The sequence below is a fragment of the Trachurus japonicus genome, chromosome 14 (genome assembly GCF_045865225.1).
Source record: "Trachurus japonicus isolate A0001 chromosome 14, Traja_1.0".
Lineage (NCBI taxonomy): Eukaryota > Metazoa > Chordata > Actinopteri > Carangiformes > Carangidae > Trachurus > Trachurus japonicus.
In genome coordinates, this window is record NC_140920.1 from 2737965 (window position 1) to 2758331 (window position 20367).

General features: G+C 39.5%; 1 protein-coding gene and 1 long non-coding RNA gene across 2 annotated transcripts in view; one reads left to right on the forward strand and one right to left on the reverse strand.

Annotated features, from left to right (window-relative positions):
- The window catches only part of LOC146974014 (uncharacterized), a 189253-nt gene that overhangs the window by 96614 nt on the left and 72272 nt on the right, over window positions 1-20367 (reverse strand). The gene's annotated exons all lie outside the window — the stretch shown is intronic.
- Window positions 202-14280, forward strand: slc13a2 (solute carrier family 13 member 2). The gene is made up of 11 exons (XM_085797046.1): window positions 202-353; window positions 2491-2627; window positions 4279-4538; window positions 6534-6714; window positions 8006-8128; window positions 9138-9350; window positions 10055-10155; window positions 10311-10426; window positions 12143-12304; window positions 12950-13087; window positions 14081-14280. Exons 1-11 carry the CDS (start codon window positions 255-257, stop codon window positions 14207-14209), a joined length of 1659 nt encoding a protein of 552 aa, XP_085653172.1. The 5' UTR covers window positions 202-254; the 3' UTR covers window positions 14210-14280.

Sequence of the window (20367 nt, forward strand, 5' to 3'; positions counted from 1 at the left end):
ATGAGACATTTTGACAAGAAATAAGACAAATATTCTTGGAAAGATTTTGAGTTTTGCAGGTGTTAATACGTGCTTAATAGTTACTAATAAGGAGCTAGTAAGCTACTTATATGCATATTAATAAGCACCTAGTTAATGGTGAATATGTCTTTTTTCACTGTTTCATTCAGAATATTTTTTACTTACCTGTCATAATGTGTGTATGTGTGTGTGTGTGTTGACAGGAAGCCAGATGTGGTTTTGCCATCATCCTCATGGCTCTGTATTGGTGTACAGAGTGCATGCCGCTGGCCGTGACCGCCCTGCTGCCGGTCGTCCTCTTCCCTATGATGGGCATTATGGAAGCTGGAGCGGTACGGACCTTATATATATACTACAATATAATATTTACCTGTGAATATGTAACTGCGCCCCCTGACTTTGACCTCTTAAAAACATGAATCTGCCTCTGCTTTAACCAAATGGACCAATACAATGTATACAATGTAAAAAATAAAAAAAACTCAGTTGTAAGTCAGAGTTGTATATTTTTATTCCCTTTTTATTGCTGTGGAAGATGTTAGATGATTTATTATGTCATGAAGAGGAAAGGTTATCTTCTAGAAGTATCGGTGGAACTGCAAGACGTCATTTTCAAGTTTATATATATAGCACATTTTTAAAAAAACAACCGCACTGCAAAAACTCAAATATCTTACCCAGAATATTTGTCTTATTTCTAGTCAAAATGTCATTTCTAGTCAAAACAAATGTCAATATACTTAAAATAAGACTCATCATATAAAAAGTAGCTTGTTTTTAGACACTTTTTACTCCTTTCAAGCAGATTTTCACTTGAAATAAGTAGAAAAATCTGATAGTGGAGCAAGTTTTTCTTTCTTATTACAAGCACAAAAAACTTTTTCTAGATTTTTCTACTTATTTCAAGTGAAAGTTTGTTTGGAACAAGTGAAAATGATCTAAAAACAAGTACATTTTTAGGTGATGAGTCTTATTTTAAGTGGAAAGAGTTTAGTTTTGAATATTCTTGGAAAGATTTTGAGTTTTTGCAGTGCGTTGTTGACCAAAGTGCTGTACAAGTCATATCAGACACATAATATCGAAACACATTTAGACTCCAGTTCCTCATGCAATACACAAATAAACAGTTCTACAGCATACATAACTGAGTTTCCCATAGTAAAGGGATAGTTAGATAGATAGATACCCAAAATTCAAATTTCCTCCGTGCCTTCTCTGAGTTACAGCAGGGCTCCGTGCAGCACTGCATGTCCATGCATGTATGACGGTTGAGAACGGAGCTCACTTTTCTTCGTCCAAGAAACATCCAAATACCTCCATACTGCTCGTCTGTAATGTCCCTCTTGTATTGAAGCCCCGACATGAGAAATTGTTCCGAAAAAAAGTTAAATAAGTCTATATTTTAAGCTTGTTTGTAATGGAAGCTCCCAGTGTTGCTCTGCTGGAATCTCGCGCGATTTGCGGAGCCGTGAACTGGGTTTCAATGCAAATCGAGCGAGATTTGGACGGACCAGGAAGAGCAACAAACAAGCTTAAAATATAGACTTATTTAATTTTTTTCGGAACAATTTCTCATGTCGGGGCTTCAATACCAGAGGGACATTACAGACGAGCACTATGGAGGTATTTGGATGTTTTTTGGTGTGTCTTTTTGGACAAAGAAAAGTGAGCTCCGTTCTCAACCGTCATATGGACAATGGACATGCAGTGCTGCACGGAGCCCCACTGTAACTCAGAGAAGCCACAAAATTTGAATTTTAGGTGAACTATCCCTTTAAGGCCAAAGAGAATAGGTAGGTATTGAGCAAAGACATCTTCAGCAGGTTTTATGTGGGTAGGATGAAGCTTATTCCAGAGTCTTGGTGCTCTGTCACCTTTACTTCTGCATCTCGATCTAGGTGATTTGATGACTTTGTTACTCTGGCTGCAGTTTGAAGGCTTAAAGGCTTAAAAGGTTGCATAAATAGGGTGGGGCAGGGGCGAGGCCATTTAAGAGCTTAAAAACAGACAATAAAATCTTAAAATCAATCCTAAATTTGACAGGAAGTATGAGTGAGTGTAGCATTTTGACAGATAAGGCCTTTTATTGGCGACCACAACCATAAGAATTGGGCGAGAAATAAGAAAGAAAGATGAAATATAACTCTATCAAATTAAAATTTATACTTTAATGTTCAGATTAAACATGTCTTCAGCTTGAGATAAACTGGAGCACATGACTAAATTTGCTTTATCTCGCCCAATCAAACGAGGCATAATGAAAGTTTTACAATCAGACAGTTCCTTTTCAAGATGTAACAGAGCACAAACCTGTGCGACCTCATATAGCGTTTAACTTTTATTGCTCATAAAACAAATTGAATGATACAGTACATTACCTCTCTCTGCTTGCAATGCACACACGCCTGCTCTGTTTGGTTTGCACATGTTTGGGTTATTGATTATTCCACTGGCTGGTGTGTTTCTCAGGTCAGCATCGAGTATCTGAAGGACTCGAACATGCTGTTCATGGGCGGCCTGTTGGTGGCCATCGCCGTGGAGCAGTGGAACCTCCACAAGCGCATCGCTCTGCGCGTTCTGCTGCTGGTCGGTGTTCGTCCGTCCCTGTAAGAGCCTTTAACATCTTTCACATCACATCTATTCACACTCACTAACCATTTTTGAGTATTTTTTAAGTTCAACAACATCTTAACAAGTTGTTCAATATTATTCATGCCGTGGCCCTGAGAGCAAATTATGCAAATACACAAAACAAAAGCAAAAAAAGCATAAAATCAGGAATTCATTGGGGAAAAAACTGTAACCCTTTGATTTACAGGCCGTTAATTACGTGATAATGTCAAGAAATACCAATGAATCCTGAGTAATATCAAGAAATAGCCTTTAGAAATAACAATCAATTGCATCGTAATGTCGTGTTTTTCATAAAGGCAAAAGCTTACACATGCGCTTTTCATGCTTTTGGGAAAGGCCAGGGTTTTTCTCCACCAAGTCCTTGCAATTGTCAATAACAATCAATCAATTCTGGGCTATTTCTGACATTGACATTATGAAATTGACCATTATTTCTAGGCTATTTCTACTTTATGATGCAATTATTTCTTGATTCTTGGCTATTTCTAGACATTATGATACAATTACTTGTTATTTCTTGGCTATTTCTACTTAATGACGCAATTACTTGTTATTTCTTGGCTATTTCTAGACATTATTATGCAATTACTTGTTGTTTTTAGGCTATTTCTAGACATTATGACGCAATTTCTTGCTTTTCTTAGCTATTTCTAGACAGTATGATGCAATTTCTTGTTATTTCTTGGCTATTTCTAGACATTATGGCGTAATTTCTTGCTTTTCTTAGCTATTTCTAGACATTATGATGCAATTACTTCTTATTTCTTGGCTATTTCCAGACATTATGACGCAATAACTTGTTATTTCTTGGCTATTTCTAGACATGATGACGCAATTCCTTGTTATTTCTTGGCTATTTCTAGACATTATCATGCAATTACTTGTTGTTTTTAGGCTATTTCTAGACATTAAGATGCAATTTCTTGTTATTTCTTGGCTATTTCTAGACATTATGATGCAATTACTTGTTATTTCTTAGCTATTTCTAGACATTATGATGCAATTACTTGTTATTTCTTGGCTATTTCTAGACATTGTTATGCAATTACTTGTTGTTTTTAGGCTATTTCTAGACATTATGACGCAACTACTTGATATTTCTTGGCTATTTCTAGACATTATGATGCAATTACTTGTTATTTCTAGGCTATTTCTACTTTATGATGCAATTACTTGTTTCTCTTAGCTATTTCTAGACATTATGACGCAATTACTTCTTATTTCTAGGCTATTTCTAGACATTATGACGCAATTTCTTGTTTTTCTTAGCTATTTCTAGACATTATGACGCAATTACTTGTTATTTGTAGACATTATGATGCAATTACTTGTTATTTCTTGGCTATTTCTAGACATTATGACGCAATTACTTGTTTTTAGGCTATTTCTAGACAATTAATGACCTGTAAATTAAAGAATTACTGGAATAAAAAACTGAAAAGTGAGAAAACACATTTATAGTTACAGTATTATTACACTTTAGACAGAGAGCCAACAACAACCAGATACAGAAATGGTGCAAAAACACACAGAATACAGAGATATTTGGAGAATTGACCCATGAATGATGCTGATTATAAGTAATAAATGCAAAGTTAATCAGTCCTCTCCGTCCTCTCTCAGGTTGATGATGGGCTTCATGCTCGTCTCGTCCTTCCTGTCCATGTGGATCAGCAACACGGCCACCACGGCCATGATGCTGCCCATCGCCTCGGCCGTGCTGCAGCAGCTCAAAGCCACTGAGCTCCGCGCCGACGAGCGAGACTTCGAGGCTGCGGCGGCGGCGGCGGCGGCGGACAACCAAGGGTTTGAGATGGAGCTCAGTGACACCAAGCAGTACAAGAAACAGATGGAAACCATGACTCAGCAGCAGCACAGAGATGGTGAGTCAGTTGCTACCACATCGTTAGGTTTAGGGATGTGTTTTCACAATTAATCGCAGTGTTAAACGCCACAATTAATTGATCGCAAAGATTCCTAAATACCGTCACTTTCCAAAAAAAGGATTACCGTAGATGACCATTTATTAGCCCGGGCGTTTAATATGCTAAATCGACTTGGACCCCAGGCGTTTATAAGAACCAGGCGCGTATTTGCAACAGGCTACAATTTATTTTTGCAATGAGCAGCACCAGACCATCATGCAAAGAACAAGGAGCTCACCATAGCACCACTGGAACAAAACTACTTTTTCCCCCCGACGCATCTTTATTGACATCAGACAATAAATACAAAGACAGTTTGTCTGTGTAACCGTGACACAGGGAGCTGATCAGAGCAGTGTTATGAATGATAGCGGAAGGGGGGGTCGATCGCGGTAATTTCAACACTGTACATTAGCGCATTTATCTATATCCCTATATCCCTCAGTCTAGCGCGCCTGTGTTTGTGTGTCTGTGTGTGTGTGTATGTGTGTGTGCGCGCGCCTGCATGCGAGAGAGAGAGAGAGAGAGCGAGAGGAGGGGCTGACTGACAGAAGAGGTGAGAGCCGGTGAAGCGCTGTTAAAAAAAACTTTTGTTTTCTGTGCAAGACTATGGTAAACACTTAATCGCCCGGGCGTTTAATTGAACCGGCGTTTATTTTGCCAAATGAGGTCGGACCCCGGCGGCTATTAGAGCACAGGCGCGTATTTGCACGCGGGCGATTATTTGGTCATCTACGGTATGTATGAACCGTATCGGCAGGTGTGGCGCCATTGAATTGGTAGGAATTTAAATGCTAGAATGTAATTTGCAATTTAAAAAAAAAGATTAAAATTAACTTAAACATTTGGTATCGATGACAATTAAAGGGATAGTTCACCCAAAATTCAAATTTCCCTCATTATCTACTCCCCCTCATGTGGACTAAGGGCTGGGAGAAGTTTCAGAGTCCTCCGTGGCTTCTCTGAGTTACACTGCAAAAACTCAAAATCTTTCCAAGAATATTTGTCTTATTTCTAGTCAAAACTAAACTCTTTTCACTTGAAATAAGAATCATCACCTAAAAATGAACTTGTTTTTAGATCATTTTCATTTGTTTCAAACACATTTTCACTTGAAATAAGTAGAAAAATCTGCCAGTGAAAGCAGGTTTTTTGTGTTTGTTATAAGGAAGAAAAACTTGCTCCACTATCAGATTTTTCTACTTATTTCAAGTGAAAATATGCTTGAAAGAAGTAAAAAGTGTCTAAAAACAAGCTACTTTTTAATGTGATGAGTCTTGTTTTACGTATAATGAATTTTTTTTTGACTAGAAATGACATTTTGACCAGAAATAAGACAAATATTCTTGGTAAGATTTTGAGTTTTTGCAGTGTACAGGGGGTCTCGGCGTAGCAGTGCATGTCCATATAACGGTTGCAAATGGATACCAACTGTCTTGGTAACAAAAAGACACACCAAAAAACATCCAAATACCTCCATGCTGCTCGTATGTAATGTCCGTCTTGTATTGAAGCCCCGAAATGCGAAATTGTTCCGAAAAAAATTAAATAAGTCTATATTTCAAGCTTGTTTTGTAGCGGAAGCTCCTCTTCCTGGTCCGTCCGAATCTCGCGAGATTTGCGCCGGCGTCAGTGCCGGGTGAGTAGATGATGAGTGCAATTTGAATTTTGGGTGAACTATCCCTTTAATGACTTGAATATTTCAAACACTTCCCCTGGTGGATTAATAATTGGTCATATTTTAATAGATATTTAAAATATTTTATAATTGGTAATGTATATTTTAACTGTATTTGATTTTACACATTAATAGTGTTGTGAAATTAATTAATGCATAATAATAACCGTGATCATTTCTCTGACAATAATCGTACCAAAAAAAAATCTATTATCGTGACTTCCCTATTTCAAACTTTACATTAACTGTGACTTTTCTTTGGACGTGTCTGGCAGCGGTGGACCAGGAGCGGGGGTTAAGCGCCGAGCGAGAGGCCCGGTTACAAGAGATGGACGCCAAGTACGAGCTGCTGACCAAAGGGATGAGTCTGAGCGTGTGTTACTCCGCCAGCATCGGGGGCACGGCCACGCTCACCGGCACCACCCCCAACCTCATCCTGAAGGGACAAATAGATGAGTAAGTAAGGCATGAACACACAGACACAGAGGAGGCATAATCCAGATGTGGAGATTTGTATTTGTATTTATTTATTTGCACCGTAATAAAAGACGATTACAAAAAACAGAAATGAAACAAGAATACACTGCAAAAACTCAAAATCTTACCAAGAATATTTGTCTTATTTCTAGTCAACATGTCATTTCTAGTCAAAACAAATCTCATTCTACTTAAAATAAGACTCATCATATAAAAAAGTAGCTTGTTTTTAGACACTTTTTACTTCTTTCAAGCAGATTTTCACTTGAAATAAGTAGAAAAATCTGACAGTGGAGCAAGTTTTTCTTCCTTATTACAAGCACAAAAAACTTGCTTTCACTGTGCCATTTTATAGCACACACTCAAAGAAGTCAGAAATAAAAACATGGGTACGTATAAATATAAAATAATTGTATTTGACTGAGTGATTGTATGAGCATGAGCAAGAGATAAAGATCCAATGACAAATATACTGGAAAAGAAACTATTAGGAACTTTGATTTAACAGGTTTAAGCTTTCAGTCTTAACTTATTATATTAGTATTGAGGGATGAAGATAATTTAACTACATAAAGATGAGAATTCCAAAGTATGGAGCCTCTGTAAGCAAAAGAAAACTGAGATGGCAAAACTGTTGCCACAAGAGTCTTTTGTATAGATTTAATGTGGCTTTGTTGTCTTACCTTGTCTTTTACCTCTCTCTCTTACCTTAGTCTCTGTTGTGTCTTCGTCAAGCACCATGCTGTAACACTATTTGTCCGTTTCGGGACAATAAAGATTTACTTTACTAGACTTTATAATCCAGATAAATGAAAAGTCACCGCGGTAACGCAGTGAGAAGGAATGGAGCGTTACACTGATGCTGCATTCACCTGCAGTCGGGCAGACGGCCGTCGCTAACAAACCAGATGTCATTTTAGTCACAGAAGTCCAGAGAAAGCCGGTAAAACAATACGACATCGCCATGACAACATATTGTCACGTGTATTGTTTTGCCTCGTGCTGATGGACCACTTGTTTACATAGAGGCTTGTTTATGCCGTTACGTGCAGCGGCTGTCGTCCGTCTGCTGTCTGCCCAATTTCAGGTGAATGCAGCATGAAAAATACGACTGAGTTACTTGAGTTGATATACAACCACAACGCTAGATGGGAGGAATTCCTACACAATGTACCTTTAAACAGATGTTTCCCTCTGGATGTATGACTGAATATATTACAGTTAAACACAAGAGGATTGTCCTTTTTGTCCCTCTCTATCTCTTGTAAAGGCTCTTCCCCGGTAACAACGACGTCATCAACTTTGCCAGCTGGTTCGGCTTTGCTTTTCCCAACATGGTCCTCATGCTGATATTCTCCTGGTTCTGGCTTCAGTTCATGTTCCTTGGCTTCAAGTAAGGAAACTTCAGTCTGGTGGGAAACAGAAAGTCACCATGGGTAGTTTTGATAAATAAATGCCAATGGGTTGGGTCCAAATGGGTCCAAAAACAGGTGCTCATTGGGTCCAAGTTAACATCATAACAGAAGGCATTAAGCCAGTGAATTAAAGGCTTTTTAACTTTCAAAGCAGTGCACCTTGGTAATATTTTTAGGTTTTGGGAAAGGTGCAAAGTTTTTCTCCACCAAGTCCTTGCCCTTGTCGGTAACACTTTATTTGACGTCTATCTCTATAACGCATAACCATACTTGTAATGAGTTATAATGCAGTTATAGCACTGTATAACTATAAACACTCATAAATGATCATAATGCTTTATAACAAAAATCATAACACACTATAAAGCATTTTATCATGACTTATAAGGTCAGGTGTTATAATAATTGTTACAGTAGTAACTTTCTGACAATGCCCACATCGATAATGCATTATAAATATAGTTATAATGCGTTATAATTGGCTTATAAACATGTATAACTGTAACTGTCATTATAAACACTCATAAATTATCATAAGACTTTATAACAATTAGCATAACACATCATAGAGCATTTTATAATGGCTTATAAGGTCAAGTATTATAATAGAGTTATAATGCTCTATAATGTGTTACGTTTATTGTTATAAAGTCTTATGATAGTTTATGAGTGTTTATAATGATAGTTATACACGTTATACCCAATTGGTAATTACAATCAATTATTTCTGGGCTGTTTCTATGCAATCAATCAGCTATATTTCTCAATATTTCTATGAAACTGACTGTTATTTGTAGACGTTATGATGCAATTACTTGTTATTTCTTGGCTATTCCAGTGAAAACTAAACTGAGGAGCAGTCTAACCACTCTTTTCGATCTTTTGGGTATTTTAGTCTTTCTTTTTTTCAAAGACGAAGCTGCATGAAACATAAATCCTTCAACTATATCTACTGACCAAAGTTCTTTCCTCCCCCCTCCATTCCAGCCTGAAGAAGTCCTTCGGCTGCGGCAACAGCGACAGCGAGCGAGACAAGGAGGCGTACGCGGTGATGAGGCAGGAATACCGCAAACTGGGGCCCATGAGGTTCGCGGAGGGGGCGGTGCTGTTCATCTTCGTCCTGCTGGTGATCCTGTGGTTCACCAGGGAGCCGGGCTTCATCGACGGCTGGGCCACCGTGCTCTTCAACAAGGACGGGCCGTGAGTTTCTCCCACTTTCCTGCTGCTTGTGCATCACATTTTACAGTAATGGACATTTTTGGACACTTTCCCAACTCCCCCACGGTCAAATGAAAGGTCACTGGGGCCTGATTTTTGGCAAGGAGGTTTATCTTTGGGTAAACTCTGGATGTCCCAAATTTCAGAATGAAAGTCCAATTTTTTGGGACTCGTAATGCATTTTAACAAAAATTATCCACCTCCGCCTATGGGTTTTTAAAAAAATGTATTTTAAGGTAAACTAAATTTTAACTAACAGATATCACCATGAAACTTCCCAAGTTTATCACTCACATTAAGACAAATATTTTTTGTATTACAAGTTTTGTCAAATTTTATGTTTAAATATGTAAATGAGGCAATATCTAATGAAATATGCTAATGCTAATTTCCAGAACTGAAATCTGAACAATGGATAAAGCCACTTTCAAAATTCTTGTTTTATTTTGTTGACATATTATATTATAGTCATAAGTTTTCACCAAGGGGATTTTGGATATCTCTTTTTATCACTCTGTAGATGAGAAAATACTGTCACCAGCCATAAAGCCCATAGAGCCCCATAGAAATTTAGTGTTTTTGCAGCTAAAACAACTGGCCAGGAAGCGTTAAAAATTTTGAAACCCATGTCAAAAGTCAAGACAAACATCTTATCACATGTGTTGTTTCCTTCTGCTTCCCCTCAGGTTTGTGTCGGATGGAACCGTAGCCATCTTGATCGGGATGCTCTTCTTCGTCGTCCCCTCCCAGCTGCCCACGTGTGGAGGTTATGGTTATGATGAAGAAGGTAAAACAAAAAGAAAACCCTAACTACAATATGTTCCTCTTGATATTCATGTGACCTAAATATGAGTTCATTAGAGAGAGCTGGGTGGTAATTACACCGACGCTGCTCTGTGGTAATGTGATGTGTAATTCTACTGTTTGATGTCTCACACACAGGGAAGATGATCAGAGCTCCTCCCACGCTGCTGAACTGGCAGCTGGTGCACGAGCGGATGCCCTGGAACATCATCCTGCTGCTGGGAGGAGGCTTCGCTCTGGCCGCCGGCAGCGAGGTACGTTACTTTACCACAGTTTCCTGCTTTTTTGAGACTTCATATGTTCTGTTTATATGTATATTGTCCTGGACGGATTGGGCAAATACTTTTTTTTCTTAATCTATTTTAAATGTGAGAAGTTTCTGTGTTTTGTATCTCTATAAATTGAATAACTTTAGTCAGAAAATGAACTATTTTAAGAAATCCTGCTCTGCTTTGGGACCATAACATTAGATGAGTGGGCTATTTGTTATTGTCCTTTAAGAGTTTTTAGAACAAATGACTGTAGTAACTATAAATTAACAAACACATGATAGATCAATGCATATCTGAGTGAAACTTAGTTCTAGCCCAACATATTCCTGGGTCTTTGGCCCAATATGTCTCCACACATGGGCAGATTGTGTATGAATGGAGCGTTACACTGATGCTGCATTCACCTGCAGTCGGGCAGACGGCCGTCGCTAACAAACCAGATGTCGTTTTAGTCACAGAAGTCCAGAGAAAGCCGGTAAAACAATACCACATCGCCATGACAACATATTGTCACATGTATTGTTTTGCCTCGTGCTGACGGACCACTTGTTTACATAGAGGCTTGTTTATGCCGTCTGCCCAATTTCACGTGAATGCAGCATGAAAAATACGATTCAGTTGGTTGCGATATACAACCACAACGCTAGATGGGAGGAATTCCTACACAATATACCTTTAAAGAATAAGAAGAAGTGATAAACATTTTTTTTATCAGATTAATTGTCATTGGATGTTAAGAAATCTTGTGTTTTGACGACCAAGAACCAACATGGACTGTTTGAAGACGTCTGATCGGACCAAGAATGTTGTCAATTCATGAATCAATAGTGAAAATAAATAATAATTACATCAAACATGAAGATGTTAAAACCGTAGTACTGCTGATTTACCTACCTACGTGCAGCGGCTGTCGTCCGTCTGCCCAATTTCGGTGAATGCAGCATGAAAAATACGATTGAGTTACTTGCGATATACAACCGCAACGCTAGATGGGAGTAATTCCTACACAATGTTACAATATTACAGTTAAAGCCAAAGTAAATGACAATACATCCAGTTGTTGATGTATACAAATGGCAAACTCATGGGGTTGCTACGTACTGTAGCTACCAGTCAGGCTGTGAAGCAGCTGATGACACAGGGGATCATCCATCCGTGAACATGATGATAAATGCACCAAATATTATGGAGATCCACCCAAATTTTATCCATACACTGCAAAAACTCCAAATCTTACCAAGAATATTTGTCTTATTTCTAGTCAGAATGTCATTTCTAGTCAAAACAAATCTCATTCTACTTAAAATAAGACTCATCACATAAAAAGTAGCTTGTTTTTAGACACTTTTTACTTTTTTCAAGCATATCTTCACTTGAAATAAGTAGAATAATCTGATAGTGGATCAAATTCTTCTTTCTTATTACAAGCACAAAAAACTTGCTTTCACTGGCAGATTTTTCTACTTATTTCAAGTGAAAATTTGTTTGAAACAAGTGAAAATGATCTAAAAACAAGTTGATTTTTTAGGTGATGAGTCTTAGTTTTGACTAGAAATGAGACATTTTGACAAGAAATAAGACAAATATTCTTGGAAGGATTTTGAGTTTTTGCAGTGTAATACTACTAGCAAGGCCAAGTGGCATCTCATCAGAGTGGAAAAGGCTGAACTTATTAAAAGAGATGAACATTTCTTGCAGAAATCGGGTCTGTCCACGTGGTTGGGAGAGAGTCTGGCTCCCCTGCAGTCCATTCCTCCCTACGCCATCTCGCTGCTGCTCTCTCTGCTGGTGGCCACGTTCACCGAGTGCTCCAGCAACACGGCCACCACCACGCTCTTCCTGCCCATCCTGGCCTCCATGGTGAGATCAACACACAACACAACACACAAAACCTCCACAACCTAATTCCTCTCTCTTCATGTATGAAACCACATCCCTCTGTCTTTTTGTTAATATTTGTATTAGGAGGTAAGGCACATTAGAACAGAAACCAGTGTTATAATTACATCGAGTATCGCAACACATCTGCATCACAATTGAAAATGTAAACATACTAGTTAGCACATTATTAAGCATTAATATATAAACTAATGTGTTAATTAATGCTGAGTAATGCATACATAATGATAACTAATTACATTATTATGCTTAATAATTTATGAACTAACTTTGAGTGGTAAACATTAATTAACTGCTTACTAATAGGCTACATTATTTAATGTGTTTCCTAATGCTAAGTAATACATAGTAATGATTGTTAATGTATCTGTAAACAGTTAATTAATGCTTAATAATGTACTAACTAAGGTTAATTAAGGGACCCTTATACAGTCTGCCTCCTAGGATGTTTTCTTATTTTATATTTGTGGCCCAATAGGAACATGATCGGGTGACAAACAATGTACAAATAAAAATAATAATAATGATAATTAAAAAATAATTTATAATAATTTATGTTATAAAATATATCAGAGTTCATTCCTCTGTCTGTTTATTTTATTTTAGGCCGTTGCTATAAAGATCCACCCGCTGTACGTGATGCTTCCCTGCACCATCGCCGCCTCTCTGGCCTTCATGTTGCCCGTGGCGACGCCTCCCAACGCCATCGCCTTCGCCTTCGGAAAGCTCAAAGTCTTCGACATGGTGAGATTCACGCACACATGATGAGTATCATTCACATGGGTCTAATTGAGAAGTCAATACAGTAATAAAGTATGTCCAAGCAAACTGTTGTTAAAGGGATACTTCACCCAAAATCCATAAATTCACCAATCATCTACTCACTGTCATGCCAAGGAAGGGTTTGGAGAACTTTCAGAGTCTTCAAAACGCTTATATATCGATAATATCGATTTTGGGTGAAGTATCCCTTTAAATAGTAATAGTTTGTATGAATTAAATTCAACCTTTATTCCCACACTGACACGATACATGAGTTTAGTGATGGGGCTGTTCAATAATTACACCAGTTTTCAATTAAAGGGATAGTTCAACATTTTGGCAAATTGGCCCATTGCCGTAATCCCTATAGTCATAGCAGTAGGTTCGTTACCTTTAATTGTCGGTGCAAGCTATTTTTAGAACGGCGGAGCAGAGCCGCGAGCTGCTCAGAGCTACGCTACGGACACTCATTATGGGATTTCTTGGTTTCTACACGTATCTATTACTGTATTCATATCCTATTTCAAGCACCAAAACAGTTCATTCTCATGACTGAAGGAGTGTTTTCACAAGGGATTTGACATTTTTCAAAAAGCAGACCTCAAATTTCCAGCATTTGGCCTAAATTATTATTTTTATTTCTTTCTACAGTGTTCTAGGACAAATTGGCCTCAGTGTGCTTACAGCGGAGGTTCTAATATTTAGACATAAAACACTTGAGTATTGTTACATCTGCAAGTATCTTAAAAAGATACATTTAAGAAAATATGTAAAAATCGAGAAAATGGCCTCAAACCTCAGAGGGCATAAACACGTCTGTATTCAGTTTTAACCAGTGATTTGGTGTTTGAGCTTAGAGTGCAGGGCCACAAACAAAAACCTTGTTTAGGGGGCCACCAACATCCTAGGGCCGGCCCTGGATATACTAGACTCATAATAACCGATCATGTGTCTTGTCCTGTCTTGTTCTTCCAGGTGAAAGCCGGATTCATGCTGAACATCATCGGGATTTTAACCATCAACTTGGGCGTCAACACCTGGGGATACGCCATGTTCGACATGGGCAACATGCCTTCGTGGGTCAACATGACCACTAAACCCTGAGCCAGATGATATAAGACGGAGAAAGAAGAATATGTGAGATGAAGCCAGCTGACGTACTGTAGTGTGTTATCGTTTTACAACAAGAAGTGCAGTAAAGGAACGGTCGGCCACAGGGAACACACTACACGTGGTGAAGAAAACAAAGAATTCAAACACCTCAACAACTGTTTTGTTTCCTCGTTATCTTCTGTAAAGGAACAGTCCTGAACAAAACTTCCCAATGCACTCTCTCGGAGATAAACTATCAGTCCTATCGGTTTAGTAGCTGCACACTCTCACCCCGTCAGCGTTCAGCACTTCCTCGTGTCTTTCCAGTGAATGAACGACAGAGAAATGATGTGGTTCTTTCTTTTTTCTTTTTTTTTCCTTTAAAAAAAAAAAGACTGAGGTCATTTCCTTGTGCTATACTTTTCCCTAAATGTGATGTCATCTCATTAATCTATTTATCATTGACCGAATGATGCAGAGGTGAGTGATTATTCTGCACTGCAAAAAATTCAAAATCTTACCAAGAATATTTGTCTTATTTCAAGTCAAAATGTAATTTCTAGTCAAAATAAATCTAATTATACTTAAAATAAGACTCATCACATTTAAAAAGTAGCTTGTTTTTAGACACTTTTTACTTTTTTCAAGCAAATTTTCCACTTTAAATAAGTAGAAAAATCTGACAGTGGAGCAAGTTTTTCTTTCTTATTACAAGCACAAAAAACTTGCTTTCACTGGCAGATTTTTCTGCTTATTTCAAGTGAAAATTAGTTTGAAACAAGTGAAAATGATCTAAAAACAAGTTAATTTTTAGGTGACGAGTCTTATTTTAAGTGGAAAGAGATTAGTTTTGACTAAAATTGAGACATTTTGACAAGAAATAAGACAAATATTCTTGGAAAGATTTTGAGTTTTTGCAGTGTGAGCGATAAATGAGGTGAAATTGAATTAATTGTATCAGTTAATTTAACTTATTGGTCGTTGTTTTTTGTTTATTTTTATTTTTATCTTTTATCAGTGTTTTTGTCACATTAACAAACATTGACTCTTTACATTTAATTTGTAAAGAAGCACATGGAAGTGGCTTTTTGTAAAAAGTTTTAAACCAAGTTGGAACTAGTAGCTCCTTTGATGAATACAGGTTTTTTTTCCCCTGTCAAGCATCACAGATCACACACAAGAAGATTGATTGATTTGATTTGATACCACTCTCATGACTTTGGCTGCTAAATATGATGAAGCTACCTCCAAACGCATTCTAATTAAAGGGATAGTTCAACATTTAGTAGGTTCGTTACCTTTAATTGTCGGTGCAAGCTGTTTTTAGAACGGCGGAGCAGAGCCGTGAGCTGCTCAGAGCTACGCTACGGAGGCTCATTATGGGATTTCTTGGTTTCCCGTCATCAAACTCATCAAATACACAATCCAACAACTCCACAACGCTCTGGTGGACAAGTTGTGAGCTGCACATTCACCACGCTATGAGATAATAACACAACGTTACCACACAGAGTTGTTTTAGAGGGAAATACAGAGACTGTTGATGAAAAACTGTCCCTGAAGGCAACGTGCATCAGTGGTTTTGCATGAATTTCCCTCTAAAACAACTCTGTGTGGTAACGTTGTGTTATTATCTCATAGCGTGGTGAATATGCAGCTCACAACTTGTCCACCAGAGCGTTGTGGAGTTGTTGGATTGTGTATTTGATGAGTTTGATAGGGAAAAAATAGCTTGCACTGACAATTAAAGGTAACGAACCTACTGCTATGACTATAGACTATAGGGATTATGGCAATGGGCAGATTTGACAAAATGTTGAACTATCCCTTTAATTAACGCCTGGAAACATGAGGAAACAGATAGATAGCACGACTCTTGTCTGTCCAAAGGTAATAACCATCTGTCCACCTGCACCTCTCTCTCTCTCTGTCTCTCTAAAGTTTACTGATTAACACGCTATATCTTGTTTCTTTAATGCAAAAACCGAAGCATAAAACTTTTACATGCTGGATAAAGTCTTGGCATCGGCGCTCGGTGACTTTCCAGAAGCCACTCCCCCGCGGCCTTGACCCTCAATTATTATTTCCTGACCTTTAAGTTCCTGTAGCAACAAAAGAAACAAGATCTAACGTGTTGACTTGTGACTGCACTGCAAAAACTCAAAATCTTACCAAGAATATTTGTCTTATTTCTAGTTAAAATATCATTTCTAGTCAAAACAAATCTCATTCTACTTAAAATAAGACTCATCACATTAAAACGTAGCTTGTTTTTAGACACTTTTTACTTCTTTCAAGCAGATTTTCACTTGAAATAAGTAGAAAAATCTGACAGTGGAGCAAGTTTTTCTTTCTTATTACAAGCACAAAAAACTTGCTTTCACTGGCAGATTTTTCTACTCATTTCAAGTGAAATTTTGTTTGAAACAAGTGAAAATGATCTAAAAACAAGTTCATTTTTAGGTGATGAGTCTTATTTTAAGTGGAAAGAGATTAGTTTTGACTAGAAATAAGACAAATATTCTTGGAAAGATTTTGAGTTTTTGCAGTGTATCTAGGAGAGAAATGAAATTAAGGTGATTTACATTATCACAAATCCACTCCAGTGATTATTTGTATTATACGTCTACCACTGAAATCGAGGAAGGTGAAACACAGAAAGAAAAAAAACGCACAAGTCGATAGCAGGGAAGGTGTTACTTGTATAGTGAACAATGAGCACAGATGAAACGCTTGGTTGAAGGATAACTTGGAGATAAGAGGCTGCCAGTAGGATATACAATCTGAGTGGAGGTCAATATCTATCCAGTTTATTATGTTAAATGTAATAAACTGCAGATACAGATACAGAATGTCCCGGCAGGATGATGTATGATGTTTTTTTCTTTTTTTTTCTCCACATAACATTTTCATGTACTGTAACGGAGCTGTTTATATATTCTGATACTGTAATAAAGCTTTATTATCATGTGAACAATGTCTCTTGGTCTTTTCAACTAAACTACTTGGTGTAATGTTGGATGAACAATTGTCATGGATAGTAGCCTACACTGCAAAAACTCTAATCTAATCAAGAATATTTGTCTTATTTCTAGTCAAAATGTCATTTCTAGTCAAAACTAATCTCATTATACTTAAAATAAGACTAATCACATTAAAAAGTAGCTTGTTTTTAGACACTTTTTACTTCTTTCAAGCATATTTTCACTTGAAATAATCTGATAGTGGAGCAAGTTTTTCTTTCTTATTACAAGCACAAAAAACTTGATTTCACTGGCAGATTTTTCTACTTATTTCAATTGAAAATTTGTTTGAAACAAGTGAAAATGATCTAAAAATAAGTTAATTTTTAGGTGATGAGTCTTATTTTAAGTGGAAAGAGATTAGTTTTGACTAGAAATTAGACATTTTTACAAGAAATAAGACAAATATTCTTGGAAAGATTTTGAGTTTTTGCAGTGTAATACAGTCCTTGGTTTTCTGTCATCTGCATTAATACGGTTCTGTTATTATGGTCTGCAGCAGCAGCAGCTAAGAAAGAAATACATGTATTGCAACTGGTTCAAAACAGAGCTGTTAGACCGGCACTTCACTGCTCAACACGTACAAATGTAGCGGATATGCACTTCCGGCTTTCCTGGTTCGCAGTAGAAGTTAAAGGGATAGTTCACCCAAAATTCAAATTTCATGTAAGTCAGTTTTTAAGATTTATTCAGCAGCAATATATATGTTTACTCTCTTTTCAAAAGCCTGGACTGCATAAAAGAGGCAAAAATGAAAGAGTATAGTAAAAACAGGCTTCTGAAACCTTTCTGACAAAATCAGATATAGACTACTACAAACTACTACAACTGCTATATTTTAACATTTATCTGCACACAAATACTGTAGGAGCCTATAAATTAACATACTCCATTATAAAGTGAACTTAAAGGGATAGTTCACCCAAAATTCAAATTTCACTCATTATCTCCTCCCCCTCATGTGGACTAAGGGCTGGGAGAAGTTTCAGAGTCCTCCGTGGCTTCTCTGAGTTACAGCGGGGCTCCGTGCAGCAGTATTTGTCCATATGACGGTTGAGAATGGATACCACTTTTCTTAGCGACTCTGGCCGGCGGCCAGAGCGACTCTGGCCGCCGGCCAGAGTCGCTCCCGCAAACCGTCCTTTTTACCCAGTTTTAGCGTTTTTATCTCAACTTCTTGACAACCCACTTTCAGTAACTGGTTGGCTTTAAGTATATATTTGACCTGGGTGAAATATACTAGCAATCGGACGTGTGGATTTCACTCCTTCGGCGTTTTAAACCTGGCTAGTGTTTGCACAACTAGCAAACAGGCCCCGACTGCGCTGGCACTGATTTTATCAAGAACTGTCTCTTATTCGGTGTGTATCCGGCTACATTCATCAATCAATGCCCCCATGGATTAAACAAACATCTGGGATTACATCGGCTACGGACTGGAACTTTGCAACCAAGACCTACCTGAGTTCTCCACCAATAGCGGGCCTCTTCCCAGGCCCTCGCCGGTAGGTCTCCTCTCCGTGCTGTTGATCTGATCTGTTATTGTTCTGCTAATCCACCGCTGCGGGCTCCTACGGAGCCCTGGTGTGTAAGTGTCCTACACGGCACAGTCCAGTCATCATTTCAGACTGCCCTCTGTTCGCTCCCGTCTGGTGTTGTTGGCTGCCTGCTGGCCTCTGTCCTCTCTGTTTCAGCCATGACTCCACTCCCATCCGGCTGTGTCAACTGCACCTGTCTGGCTGAAAAGATCCAGGAGCTGGAGAAGAGAATCTCCAGGCTCTACCAGATCCAGGAAGACGAGAAGCTGCTGGACACCATCATCTTCGCTCTTCCGCACCCCGACCTGACTGGCACACCGGAGCCTGATCCCGCCGCCGCCGCCGCCGCCGCCGCTCCTGCCGCTCCTGCCGCCTCTCCTCCGGACCCCGCTGCTGCTGCGACCGCCGTTGCCGCCTCTGCCGCCGCCGCCGCCGCCGCCTCTGCCGCCGCCGCCGCTGCAACCACCTCTCCCCCGGAGCCCGCTGCTGGGAAACCTGCTTCACCCCCTGAGTCTGTCTCCATTCACCGTGATCCCACGGCTGCTCCTCCACCCTTCATCCATGACGTCTCCTGGACAAGGTTCGGAGCTAAACCTAAGGCTCCGGTTAGCTCCACTCCATCTCACCAGGAGCACTGGTCCCAGATCAGTGCCCGCACCGGGAAAACAAAGTTTCCACCACAGGCTCCAGTCTTCCACCTTCACCTGGAGAACAAGTACAGCATCCTCGACCTGCACGATTTCCCCCCCTTGCCCCCGGGATCCCAGCCTGCTCCTCCGCCCCCGTCCTGTCCACCTGCCGCGCCGGAGCGCTCCCTCACCGGGTCCCGCCGGCTGTCAATACCGTGCTTCACACCTGCACCGCAGCGGGCCCGTGTCCCTCCTGCCCTGTCCCCACTGTCCTCCCCGGAGAGGCTGAGCTCCCCTCCATCGTCCTGTCCCTCTCCGGTCACGCAGTCTCCACGTCCTCTTTTCCCTCCGACGACTTTAATTGTAGGTGACTCCATCGTAAAAAACATCCGCTTTTTCAACGCAGTCACACGGTGTTTCCCCGGTGCGAAGGTCCTTGACATTTTAACACATCTCCCCACTCTGTTGAAAACTCTGCCAACCTCCATCCAGAGAGTTATAATCCATGTCGGTACAAATGACACATCCCTCCGCCAGACTGAGCTGACGAAGAATCACTTCATCCGACTTTTAAATTTCCTGAAAAACTCTGAACTCTCTGCATTCATCAGCGGCCCCATCCCCACTTCTGGCCGTGGATGTGGGCGTTTCAGCCGAGTCCTCAGTCTGCACACCTGGCTCCAGTCTGCGTGCCAAGCTCACAGCATTGCCTTTGTGGACAATTTTAATCTTTTCTGGAACCGCTCATCCTTTTTTAAGTCGGATGGAATACACCCTAGCTACGTAGGTAGCCGCATGCTAGCGGCTAATCTGCAGCACACTGTACATTCCTTCCCACATGACTGACTGTTTACTTCCCCCCCACTCACGCCCCCCTCTCCCTCTGTGGTGCACTCACTGTCGACAGCTTCTCCCCAGAGCTCCCCCTGCTGGCCACACCTGTCATTGTCTCCCTCAGCTGCTGGCCTCTCCATCATTAC

Coding starts and splice junctions, on each gene's coding strand:
- slc13a2 (XM_085797046.1), top strand. CDS start 255: ATGGCTCTGTATTGGTGTACAGAGTGCATGCCGCTGGCCGTGACCGCC. Junction 8,129..9,137: donor TTCATGTTCCTTGGCTTCAA/GTAAGGAAACTT, acceptor CCTCCATTCCAG/CCTGAAGAAGTCCTTCGGCT. Junction 12,305..12,949: donor TGCCCATCCTGGCCTCCATG/GTGAGATCAACA, acceptor ATTTTATTTTAG/GCCGTTGCTATAAAGATCCA.